The sequence below is a fragment of the Drosophila novamexicana genome, unplaced genomic scaffold, assembly GCF_003285875.2.
Source record: "Drosophila novamexicana strain 15010-1031.04,08,12 unplaced genomic scaffold, DnovRS2.1 tig00000485-arrow-pilon, whole genome shotgun sequence".
In the NCBI taxonomy this organism is placed as follows: Eukaryota; Metazoa; Arthropoda; class Insecta; order Diptera; family Drosophilidae; genus Drosophila; species Drosophila novamexicana.
The window spans coordinates 9730-23041 of record NW_020824808.1 but is presented as its reverse complement, the minus strand read 5'-3'; the positions used below and the strand labels follow the sequence as shown (position 1 = coordinate 23041).

At 38.1% G+C, this 13312-nt stretch overlaps 1 protein-coding gene across 2 annotated transcripts; it reads right to left on the bottom strand.

Annotated features, from left to right (window-relative positions):
* Nucleotides 1-9985: 9985 nt before the first annotated feature.
* LOC115761692 (solute carrier family 25 member 45) lies at nt 9986-12958 on the bottom strand. Of its 2 annotated transcripts, XM_030703558.1 has the most exons (5): nt 12829-12958; nt 11730-11842; nt 11446-11686; nt 10898-11012; nt 9988-10827 (listed from the first exon to the last, which is right to left on the bottom strand). In XM_030703558.1, the coding sequence occupies exons 1-5, from the start codon at nt 12872-12874 to the stop codon at nt 10446-10448; spliced, it is 897 nt and encodes a 298-aa protein (XP_030559418.1). In that variant the 5' UTR covers nt 12875-12958; the 3' UTR covers nt 9988-10445. The 2 variants fall into 2 exon arrangements, with proteins under 2 accessions (XP_030559419.1, XP_030559418.1); XM_030703559.1 differs by lacking the exon at nt 12829-12958 and having other exon boundaries at nt 9986-10827; nt 11446-11669; nt 11730-11806.
* Nucleotides 12959-13312: the final 354 nt, after the last annotated feature.

The window sequence follows — 13312 nt, the reverse complement described above, 5'->3', positions numbered from 1 at the left end:
CTAAACGAGCCTTGTTAATTGTTATAACAATTGGAACAATTCTATTAGTTGCTTTTGCTGTTGTTGTTCAGTTGCTTAAGGAGAACCTTACACAATGTTTTTTCTTTAATTTTTTTAGTCTAGCTACCTAGTATCTACTTATGTTTAGAAAATTTTTGGTTTCTGTTTTTGCCTTTTACCAATTATATTGAATAACGTTTACGAATATTGCACAGAGAAGAATTAAAACATTAAAGCATACGTATTCTAAGAAAAGTGGTTTTGAAATATACGAAAAAGTTCTATATTTAGAAACGTTTACTGATACCGAAAAAAAGAGGAACTTAAAAATGGAGTAATGTTTACGTACATTGAGAAACGTTTACGGATAGCTTGCAAAGAGAAATTATAAAGTCAAATGCTTGTAGGCAAGTAATATATATTTTGTTATAATGCTAATTAAAATGGTCTACTATCTATGCCAGCGAACTGAACAACAAGTGATTCCTGTAGCTTATGAGGGTAAAGTAATTGCATAAGCGCCTGGAGGTAATTTCTTGTTTAATTGTGTTCATGACCATGGCAAGTGACAGCGACACAAATCACAGACAACAGAGTGAGTGCAGCATAATCAACATAAATGTCTGATATATCTACATATAGCACATGCTGTTAGCATATGTGAATGAAGCGAATGAACTATGGCGCTCGGACTTGGTTTTTTGTACTTGAGCACTGATTAAAATGTGTTGTGCCCCGTGCAGCTCGACTGGACTATGATGCCACTGGATGTGGCATGCTCAAACGCTGATCGCTGGCAAACTGGCAACGTCTAGTCGCTCCTCGTAGGCGTTATGACAATAGATTTACGAGTGTAGCGTTCGCTTAATTTGCGCTATTCATTGTGTGTAGAAGACCTCCAGCTGAAAAACCTTAAGACACAGTCGCTTGAATGAAATGCCCCCGGAAAAAACCAATTGTCCAGACTCGGCGTAATATCCAGTCGAGCCAATGTAAAACGTGTGCGGTGGACATGGACCAACTGCCAGGCTGACTGTTCGCTTGGATGGCTGTCTTCTTGGTGGGCGGCAGGTTTACGTATACGTATCGCTGCCTTTGAGTGGCGCAATAAATTTTAATCAAAATTAAAATATGTGTATACACAATAAACTAAACAAAGTGCCAAGTAGTTTAACACATACACATACACATGCACATATACCCTATATAAACTGTGCACTATGCGCGCGTGTGCTCTCTTCTTCTGTGTGCCCATTGTGATTGGATGGGAAAATTACTTGGGAGCCAAGATCTGGACATGACAGAGAAAGATTTTCTCGCTGTTTCTAGTCATTTTTATTTAAATCAATTGGAGAATAATATATCCGAGAAAGAGTTTTTATCTTTACTAGAATTACTTGGAGAAATTGAGAATTTTTCTCGGCCTCCACTCATTATCATAATTTAGAGATCATATACGATGGAGCTTATCCATCTTACTTATCATAGAAAAATATTTAGAGAAGCAAAAATATACAATAGAAAGTTTCTCCCTTCTCTTAAGTCACATTCATTTAATGGGTATAATCAAGAGTGCTTTCTCTGCCTAAAATTACTTAAGAATAAAATTCAAAAAACTATTTTTTTGGACACTCTTCTTTTGAAGTACTTAGAATATTGTTTGATAAGTCGTCGCTGCTTATCTAAAAGCACATTTCATTAAGTTTATAGGTAGCTCTGCGTGATAGCCAGTTTTTTCCAGAGCATTTGTGAGCCCAATTAACGGAGATAACAGCAAAGATAGACGATTCCAACAAGCAAAATACTTGAGTTGAAAAAAATATCATTATTACTCGAAAGATTTTAAGAGTTTCAGCTCAAAGCAAACGTTTGCTTTCTCAATGTCTAGACAGATCTAAAATATTACATTCGATTGTAATACAGTTTAGCACACGTAATCCTTTATGAAGGTCTTGTATCTTTACAATAGTATTAGTTAATTAAGAGCTTCGGTTTGCTAGACATGCGTTGGTTAGCCCATTTAAGTACTAAAAAAATGACCGTCAAAGCCAAAGTCGACGCATTCTGACAAATTCTAATTAGAACACAGACACACATAGTGCTAGAAGTTGTGGGAAAATGGAATTAAAAACGAATTTAAATCGCGTAAAAATTGAAATTGAAAGACAACCTTGCACATATCCCGTTGAAAGCTGCCTGGAACCGATTCACGTTTTCCAGTTAAGATATTTATAGATAGAGCTTATCAATTGATGACGCAACTGGTTTGAAACAAGTGCGCAAACCAGTTAGTCTTGAGTGACGTTGATATATGTTTGATTATTATAGGCTACGTTTAATCAGAGATAAGTTTATATTGTTTATTATTATCGAAACAACAAAAATGATAAAGCAATCACACAGTTAGTTACGGTTTGGCCGCTTTTGCTTTTATTTCAAACCAAGAAAAGGTCATAGCGGAAAATTAAGATCAGGAGATATGATAAATAATGTATATATAGTGTATACAGATAATAGTTCTTATCTGAGAAGAACAAGCGAAAATAAATATTAAGATTAAAATACGCAAAGACTTCAAACAGAAGTATGGCAAAAAGTTGCAATCGTGATGGTTAGACGTCATTGCATTGAAGAAAATTAAACTAAAATTAAATACTTTTTGGCTAGGGTTCATTTTTGGTTAATAGTCAGACTATTTGAAGTGTTTAAAGTACAATATGTGAACTAAAGAGTACAAATATAAATGTATACAAATGCGTCAATCTCGAGAACTCTGAGAGCTAGATACTTGTTAATTTTGACGTAGGTCCTCCAATGGCACGAACAGATAATCTTTGTCTGATAACATCGACTATTTTCTATGAACTCAAAATAAATATTGATAAACTTACTTTAGAGCATATCTTGAGGTCTATAATAGCTGTAGGCATCAAATGTAGTATGTCAGCCTTGGTATAGTTTACTTAAACACAGAACAATCTTTGGATACCTTAACACGTGACAAAAAATTTAACAAATTTTGTAGGAGTTATAGCTTTGGGCAGTTGCATTTATACACATTTGTACGCCATATTCAATTCCTCAAAATTTCAAAAGAATCAGGCCTCAAATACTCGAGTTACTTAGGAACATTTTTCGCATATTTAAACTCTTCAATTCTTAATCTGAGCATTAATATGATTATTAAGCGATTCAGTCCATTAAACGACAGCCAGCAAATTATACTTACAACCTTTTGAGTAAATTCCCTAAAAGTATCTTCCTTTCGAGGTATTTTTCCTGAATTATTTTTATTATTTGATTTTTTTAAGAGGAAATGTGAGAGGCAAGCATCGACGTCAGCAGCAGCTCACATTGAATTGTATTTAAATTATAACAAATTGCGGCCAGGCATATCTTTTGTATCTGTAACTTGTATATATAAATGTATCTGTATCTGTATCTGTGTATGCTTGTATCTATATCTGTTAATGTTTGTATCTGCATGTGTCGCTGTGTGCAAGTGTCACAAATTGTTGTGAGTGTGTTGGATATGGCATTAAATTAAATAAAAATTTATTATGACAATTTATGTAGCCAGCTGCAAAGATGCCAAGTGCCAAGAGTAATATTGTATTTACTGGAGAAGGCACAGGAGGCGTCTTATGCACAATTGAGCTACATTGCGCGGCTTGTCGCATCTACTGCTCTGTCAATTGCTCGCATTATCAATGCGAGTTATATACTGCAAGTAATATTAGTATATTACTAAAGTAGGCATTACATACAAGCTCTTACACTAAACACTTTTTAACAAGGCCAACAGGCAAGTGTGTGTTTGTGTGTGTGTCACAATATGTGTGTTTATGCCATTAATATTTATGTGGAAAACAATTTTGTTGCTAATTTTAATTTTGTATGCCTTTGTGTGCTGATTTTTCCAGTCGCATTAAAATTGAATTCGAATTCATCAATTATTCATTATTTTTTCACTCTTAGCAACAGCCAAGAATTATACAATCATGGCAGGCCCATTGACTAGACCAACATCTGCAGTTTTTCATCTTTTCATGGTTCACTTATAGCCAGAAAATAATTTCGATAAAGTTTTATTTTTTGTGAATTTATGTCATGTGATTTCCGCCTCTCCAACAGATTTGTGAATCTCAGTTCGAGTCGCTGGGCTGATTGACTCCCACAAGATCTCGCTGAGTATGAAAGTAATGCTCAAATTGCGGTAATTGTTCTCGTCTGATGCCATCAACAATGCGTGTCTGTCATGTCTGACAGAGTGTGTGTGTGTGTACGTGTGTCTGTGTGTGTTTGTGCTGTGTGTATACTGTGTGTGTGCCTAAGTTCGAGTTTAGTCTTCAACTACAACAAACAGCAACTAGCTTGTTTAAGCCTTAACATTTCTTAAAAACTATATGATGGAAAGAATAATAGAATAGAATCTATAAAACATATATTTATTTATGCTTAAACTTTGTTTAAAGATTAGTTTTAACGTAAGTTAATTTGTTTAAGTTATCAACAATGGAATACCAGGACTTGAACCTCCAATATATATAACAATCACGGCAGCAAGCCCAACTTCAAATCTCATCGGTTCAGTTCACGGTTCGAACCAATTCCGAGAAATTTGGGTTAGGTTTGGTAACCTGGACCATTTGGCTTAGGTTTGTAAACTTGGACCCATGTTTCGGTTTTGGGGCTCTGAAGTTAACAATTTTCAATAGAATACGCAACAGATTTTGTCGCCGTAATACCTATGAAATTCGAAAAATTCCCATTAACCTCTGTCAATCAACCTCTAAGTGGTGAAAACTTGACAATACTTTCCATTGTCCAAAAATATTCTTTTAATATTTTAACATTAAATTATAACAATAACAATAAATAAAAAAACAATAATCATAGCAAATAGAAACAGTTATCTTCGCAGTGCCAAAGATTATAACAACTTTAAGCATATGTTCTACACTTATCTCATATTTTCTAGTTTTCATTCAATTTTGTTGAGATATATATATATGACAACTAATTCCTTAGATACATGACCCAGTCACACTACATAGTTAAAACCCGTCGAGCTGATAACATGCATGTAAACATAATCAGAATGACAAAGCGTTTTGAGAATTTGCCAAGACTGTGTCCGTCCGTCCGGACAGTGGCAGGGTCAAAGAGCGACCTCTGCTTGAATTGGCGTCAGTCGACGCCGTCTCAAGCTGTACGTCATTAGTTCCATCGATTAGAACCGATCCACTACAGGGACATGGTGAGTGCCGCACAGTGGGTCCAAAAATAAATCAGAGCAACGGCAAACAGAAACTTATCTACAAGTGTCGAAATGCGCTGATAAGCGAGCCAGAGAGCGCGGAGCGTGATGCCAGTTGAAATAATTAAAATGTAAGTGCGGACCGCCGGCTACTATATCATTCATAGTATAGAATGCCACAGCTGGGTTATGCAAACGAAATGGAAACCTTTAAAGACTCTGGCAAATATCGCAGGTAGCTCATAAATGCTCGGCTACAGCTGTGGAACAAATGCGAATCCTTGTGCTCGGGTGCTCTAGACCTTAAGGTGCAACAAATCTCCATCAACTGTCGAAAGCTAATGGATAATTTACAGTTGCATGTGAAAACAAGGCAAGACGATCGAAAGAGTCGAGGGACTGCCCAACTCGGAGGTTCTCTGTAACCAAATCTGAGCTACGAAAGAAGAAACTATGAGCCAAATTTGCTGTCTCCAGCTCTTAGATTCAAATAGATAGCTCAATAAAGCGAAACCAAACATCGATATTTATCGATTTTAGTCAAAGTGCAAAGTTATCGATAATATTAAATAGACTCAATCGAAACAATATATTGGGCAGTTATTGATCATTTGTAATAGACTCGGTATATTTAGCGATTTAGATGAAAGAAATGCAGAGTTATCGGAAATTTCAAATACTCAGTATATTTATCGATTTGGGGGAGTGGCGAGTTTTTTTGGCCGATAACTTAACATAAACTTCAGCTGAGTGTACTTCAGCTCATAAAGTCTTATCAATCAATATCAATTTGGGATAAACAGCGAAGATATCGATAGCTGAAATACAACAGGAGCCGACCACGTGGATATTTATCGATTATTTGCAATAAACTTTAACTGCAAAATTTATACAGGAACTTATAATTGGAGAGTCTGCTTTTATTGGCTCTGAGCTCAGGATATAACTCTAGATATTAAATAGGTGTGTATTACTGTAACATACCTCCTTTGTTACCACTATCAATGGGTACAGGCTTTGACAAGAGCATCTTATCAGCAGCTCAGCTCAGTTGCTCATCTGACAAAACGAAACGAGCCTCAACGAGAAATAGCTGCGGCATTTGTTTAATAGAGCTTTGATTAGGTTTTTATTGTCATATATAATTGAATTAAAATTGATGTTACTAATTTGCTGTCACACTTTGATTGTCGCACCGGCTAAAACAAGACTCGACACAGTAGAGCTGGAGACAATGTGAAAACGATTTCTGGTATTTTCCAGTTGCAATCATTTTCCCATTATCGCAGTTCCCAGCTTGTCTTGTCTATTACCAGACAAACAACAACAACAGCATATCACTATTTTTATAGACATTTGACCAGCCCCCTATTCATTTGTATGTTAGGATTTTACAAATTTAATTTGAACGATTCAGAATTACAAATATAATAAGTTTATTATCGAAATTTTCCATACGTGCTATGAATTCAAATGAAGTATTCTTCAGAAATATTTTCTTCCATTTCTTTCTCAGCATTTACATAATATTTTTTACTTTTTGTTTGGTAAAAGCTCGCTTGACACAACATCTATTACTCCAGCTAAGAAAGATGTCTATTGACAAGGAAAAAGATTGGAATGAAAACATTGGCCGGCTAAGATGCATGCTCGACCAGGGAAAATAGACGTAAGTAAAGCTTTTCAATTCTTTTCTTTAGAACAATATTAATACAAGATTTTATACCCTTACATCGCAGAAGACATCTCCGAGCTTATAAAGTACATATATTCTATTCTGCAGACAGTATCAAATAGCTGACATCGAAACGGTCGATCGAAAAGTAGGAAAACATTTTTGTTTATAAAGATGCAAATGTCGACAAGGGTATTAAATCTTCGGAATACTGAATATATCCTTACTTTCTTGTTATCTGTGCGATAGCAGATTGGAGACAAATCAATTTATTTACTTATTATTCCAATTCGTGTATATAAATATTGATACTAAGCTTAAAATATATTAAGTGCCGCTTGTGCCATAAACAAGAAGTGAGTAACTCGAAAGCTGTTGCCAATTTAGTAAGTGCCATATCTTTATGTCGTATATACATACATATAATCGTACATACATACATGTTATGGTAATTCACATGCACTATCTATATGTTGGCTAACGAAAATCTTGTTATATCATTACTATTCTTTGAGCTCTCGGATTATAACTTTATTGTCACCTTGACCGAACTGCTTACGAGTTCTATGCAGAACTCGGTAGAGAACTGCATAAACCATCATCAAAATTATTAGATTGTATTTGTATTTGTCTTGATTTTGTGGCTGTGCTTCTCTCTAAATTGACTCAAATTGAAAGCGCATGACTCAGCATACGAAATAGTATGAGGGGCGCAGGGGCTCTTTGAGGGCCGATTTATGCCGTGCCATGCACATATCTACATAATACTCCTCTTTGCAAAGCAAATGCTGTGCGTGAAAATCATAAATTACAGTAGACACTCGCTAATTGGAACAAATTGTTCGAACAATTTACATTTTTTGCAACGCTTTTATTTAGTTTATTTAAGGCGCGTGAAAGTATGCAATGCCTAGGGATTTGCAAAGCATACGCTTTTCCGGACACGGACAATGTTAAATCAGACTAGTCAGAGATTATTATCTACATATCTATGTCTGCATTAGTAGATATATTTTTTTCCCTTACTGACTGAGTGACCGAGGAATTAATTAATTGGTAAGCTCAGTTTTTTCCAGTAGTTATCTTTTATAAGGAAACACGAAGTTTTGGAACGTTTCCTTCCGCAGGTGCGAAGAATTGTGCCTGGAACATTTCTTATTTGATCGTGCTCCAACTCTTTTTCAACGAGCTTTATAAAAATGCATGGTTGACTTCGGATAATTCTAATCCGTGGAAAATGTGTATGCTTCAAAGAACATATTCAAATCTCTTAATTATAATATATTTAGGGAAATGTGTAAAAAATTAATTTTAAATATAGTACAAATTAATGCGCCAGGCAAAGCCGGGTAATACTTGCTCAATTTCTGCACATCCCAAGAAGCTTAGCTGAAGTTGACACAAGAACTTGGGCTAACGTAAATCCTTAAATCAATATAAAGTACATATGAATAAAATTACGAGTCCCAAAATAAAAAGAAGACTTTGACGTACATCTTAATTACTTAGGAAGCGATTAATGAACACAATATAAATATATACGTGTAATAGAAAAGAGAAAACTTTCGAGAGAAGCAAATTAACTTGTGAGCTGTAATTAAGTCACTTTTTAATAGTTATCAAAGAGTTGGGCAGCGAGGGGCGAGGGGCAAAGGAAAAGTCGTGGAAAAAGCGTTACAAAAGACAAGTAAGAGCAAAATACATTTGCTTATAATTAGCAGGGCACGACGCGCCCCAATGACACCAATTCCGGAAAAAATGATAAAAAGAAGAAGAAGAAGAAAAATGAAGAGAACCTCTTTGAGGGTGGTTTCGATTAGGTGTCTCTTTTGCCTGGCTGCCATGAGATTCCAATGGTAAAACGCGAATCCAAGATATCTATGGTTAGGCGGGGCGGAGCGAGGGCCTTCGGCATGCGTAAGGTGGGGAGGCGTGGCAATATATCTCGATTGCATGCCAACAGAGGACAGAGAACAGCCCGCAGCACTGGAAACGTACCGGTTATGTAAGCCATAGAGCGAAAAAAATTCCAGTCCATAAAACAGAAAGCTTTTATTTCCAGGCGAAATTATGCACGAAATATGCCAGAGCACCAGAGCAAGCGCACAAGTGCGGTCCGACTGGAAGCAGCTGAGCTTTGCGCATGAACTGATAACAGAGCCAGTTACAACAACAACACGAACATAAAAGTGTGCGAGCTAAACGTAAGCGAAAGTGGCGGCCAGGTGAATGCGGCGAGTGAGCTGCACATTAAGCGATTCGAGCTAAGCCGATCGAACACGAGGCCTAATCCGACTACCAGCAAGCACCACACCTGAGCAGCCTGAGCGAGAACAGTGGAAGAGAGTGCACCACAAAGAGAGCGAGCGAGCGAGCAAGCGAGAGCGTGCACAGTCGCCTTACGACGAAAACTCAGTTTGAAGCATTAGAAATGAAAATAAAAAGAAAACCAGCTAGCTGCGGAGCTGCACTGGGTTAACTTCATTTTATTGATCATTTTTGCGGTGCGCCCGCAGCGCTGCCAACTGCGCAGCCAGCACCAGCACCAGCACCAGCAAAAGCAACAACAACCACAACAGCACAAGGTAAGCCTGGCAGCTAAGTCATCCAATAGGACTAGAGGCCAGTGTTAAGAACAAACCTCGTCCGCACCCAGTTACAGTTAACTGACGCACCAGCAACAAATTAATAAGCTTGGCGTCGCCTAAGGGCGTCGGCTTGCAGCGTACACTAACAACAAAACCAATAACACACACACACACGCACGCACACACATTCACTCAAGAGTTTCGATTTTTCCATTAAAAAAAAAACGCCCGCTCAGCACTGTTGTTGTTGTTGTTGTATCGTAAAACACACACCTCGAAAACTTCTAACTTAATTTTTGCCACATTTCAATCGGGTTTCTGCACATATTTGAGTACACACTGTTCGTATAGCATGTTAACAATTGTTTGCACTTTTATTTGGACTTAATTAACTTAGTTTTATTACAAATTTTGGATTATTTTTTGCGCTCAGCTCACCTCGTAATCCGACCTTAACGCCATGTTTTATCGATATGACATTTCTTATCGATTAGTGAATGTTAGGCGCAGCCGTTCAGTGTTGTAAAGCTGTTAAGTGCGCTGTTTGCCGGAGGCAATTTGCGTTAACAGGATTTCTTAACATATATTTTGTTTTCTGTATTAGATAATATACTAGATAAGCATGTACAAAAAAAATATAAATTTAGATTTGTTGTTTATTATAAGTATGCCAATTTTTCTTGTATTTTAAAATGCATTTAAGTGATATATAAGCCTATAGCATATTTGTAGGCTGTATATTTTATGTTACTTAGCAGTTAAGTACACAAATATAAACGTTGCCAGACTAACAACAGCACACACTGAATACGCACTGTTAACCTACATCAGATTCAAAGGAAGTTTAACAGAAAGCCGTTAAATAATTTAAATATGAACAAATTTCAGTTTAAATCGAAACTGCGCTTGGTTTAATTGTATTTCAATAACTATGACACAACTCCAGCGAATATTCATAGCCCAAAAAGGTGGCCGCATTAAAGGGTATCGCACGCGCCAACAGCATCCAACTGCCACGAAAAATGCTGCGCCAGCCATAGGCCCTATAGTTGACCAGTACACAATGCATTATGCCGCGAAATTTATGATTCTCATCCGCCTGCATTATGGTCTTGACCACATCAAAGGGTATTACACACACCCAAGATAACACGCCAGCCCAGGCGCCCGCAAAGGTCGTAATAATTAAGTTCATATTTGTGGCATTCGAATCGGTGCGACGCTTGCGCACAAACTCCGAGTTCTCCATATAGTTGGCCGCCTGCCGATAGACCAGCATATAGATGCCATAGGGCAGCACATCACTGTGGTAAACAACAAAAAACAAAAACAATAAACTGGAGTAGGGGTGGACTGTTAGGATATTACACTGACCGACACATCATGGGCACAAGTCCACGATATAAGCCCGAGATGCCATCTTTCTTAAGTATCCGCTTGAAGGTGCCATAGGCTGTGCGTCTCTGACCATAGATATAGTCGTTGTAGTCTGCAAAAAAACAGGCGCAAAGATACAGTGAAAGCTCGATTGAGTGCACATTCACAGTTTCCAGCAGATGTCCGCTTAAGTCTTAGCGAGTATTCCGCCCGAAGTTTTCGCTCAGTGTATCTCAGTTATACCCCTGCTGAAGCGTCTAAAATGTTGGATATATACATACATATATTCTTGATCAGTATCCAGAGCCAAATGTCTTGTGTATACTTTGTGGACAACTGTCTTTCTGTTATATATATGACATACCTCCATAGGAAGAATCGGACAAAAAGTGAGTTTTTCTGTTTTTCCATATATCTTGAACAAGCTGGACAATTGCGAGCTTTTCCACTTATCCCCACGCCTAGCTGCAGGCCCGTAAAACATCCCACGCCCAAGGACACTTTCGTATTTCCGATATCCCGGTGCAACGACTTTTCCAACTTACAGCAATGCGTCTGCAGCCGCACCTTAATCAGCTCCATGGGGCACGCAATGAAGGACTGGACAAACCCGGCCACAGATCCAGCCAAGAACATGTTCTTGTACTCGAGCTGCTCGCGCTGATAGTCGCTGTGGCAGACGCGGCGCAGCTGCCGCAAATGGTTGCCATAGATGCCGAACAGGATCGAGTTGATGGCGCCCGTCGACATCAGGGGGAAGAGCATGCCCCTGTAGTAGCCGTTGATCTTTAAAGCGTTGTCAACTGCCCAACCGCCCCCGCTCACTTACCCCATTGTTGCGGCTGTAGATTTGCTGCACGGCCGACAGGACGGATGAGTTGGATGCCTGTTGCCAGGTCTTGATGGTGTCGAGCGGATGCGCCACCAGCACGCCGCAAGCACCTGTTTAACCGCAATCAAAATAAGCAAACAGGAATGTTAATTAAAAACTTATAAGAGTGCACTAGTCAGGCGGGCACGACTACCAAATACCCTGTACACAAACTTAACTTAACATGCGGCTTGTCTGTGCCTCTTGATAAATTCGATGTTTATTGTCCGATCTACATGAAAATTCGTGAACATAAATAGTGCAAGGAAATGTGGGCAAATGTGGAAAATGGGCGGAATGTTTCGGAAAATCAAAAGATTTTCAATCTGTGTACATCTTACAAGAAGCCTCTGAGATATGCTCAAAAAACGGAATATCGATTCGGGTCGATTTCATGGAAATGTTAGAAATTATCGAGGATTTGAGACGGCTAAAGTCGGACAGACCCAGTTTTATGTAATCAGAGATTTTTGTCTCGGGCATACATATATGCCAACCCTTACACGTTTTCAATGGGCTCGGGGTATAAAAACTTGTAGAAATTTAAGGCGAACTAGACGGCCCCATGGGGTTGCCAAGAATTTCGAATCGCATGCCCAAAAATACGCCACGGATCAGGGGCGCCTGCACATGAACTTGACCGTGACGTCGTCGAAGCTAGTACAGTAAACGCTCGCTTAAGCGAACAGCCAAAATTTCAGTGAGATTTCGTAGGAATGACCAAATATCTGGGAAAACAATCTGCTACAACTCAGTTCAAAACAAATACAACTTTTACGAATTTGAGCACATTTGTTTGTTGATTAATTATTTAAATTAGATATTCGAAAGTTTTATAAATATTGGTTTTAAACCTTTTTTGCAGCTTTATTTTAAGTTGCAATTTTTTTTTAATTTTAGTTTTATCTGTGGAAATTTCAAGATTTCAGATTGTCCTTTAGTTGAGCTTTCACTGTAGCTGCCGTTCTCGTCAATCCGTCAACAAGTGTCTCCGCTTTAGCTGCCGCATTGCGTCATTTACGCCGTACTCAAATGCAAAAGAATCGTAGAAACTAACCACCAAAACAGCCTGCGACGAAATCACAATAGTTCTCCCACTTCATGGCCTCTATGTTTTCTTATAATAAATGCACTTTTGCCTTTAATTATAAATTTTCTAATTATGCACTATTGATTTTTTTGTTGTTGCGTTTAGCGACTGCATTTGGCAGCGGAGACGTTGAGACTGACGTCCAATTGGAGCGCTGCTGTGCTGCACTGGCAAAAACTGAAAGCTCATGTCAGCGAGCTTTGCTGCTGTCAAAAGCTGGCTGTTATTATTGATCTGTTTGCCATTGTATTGGATAAATTTTTTGTTGCTTCAATTGAACTGCTTGCTTTGTAGGCTCTTCTACTCATTGCATTTGACAGTGGCTGCTATTTAACTGCAGTTTAATTAGTGCGCTGTTATGTTGCTGCTGTCAAGAGCCAACTGTTATTGGTTGTTGCTTCAATTGAATTGCTTGCTTTATATGATGCATGCTAATCATCGCACTTGCCAG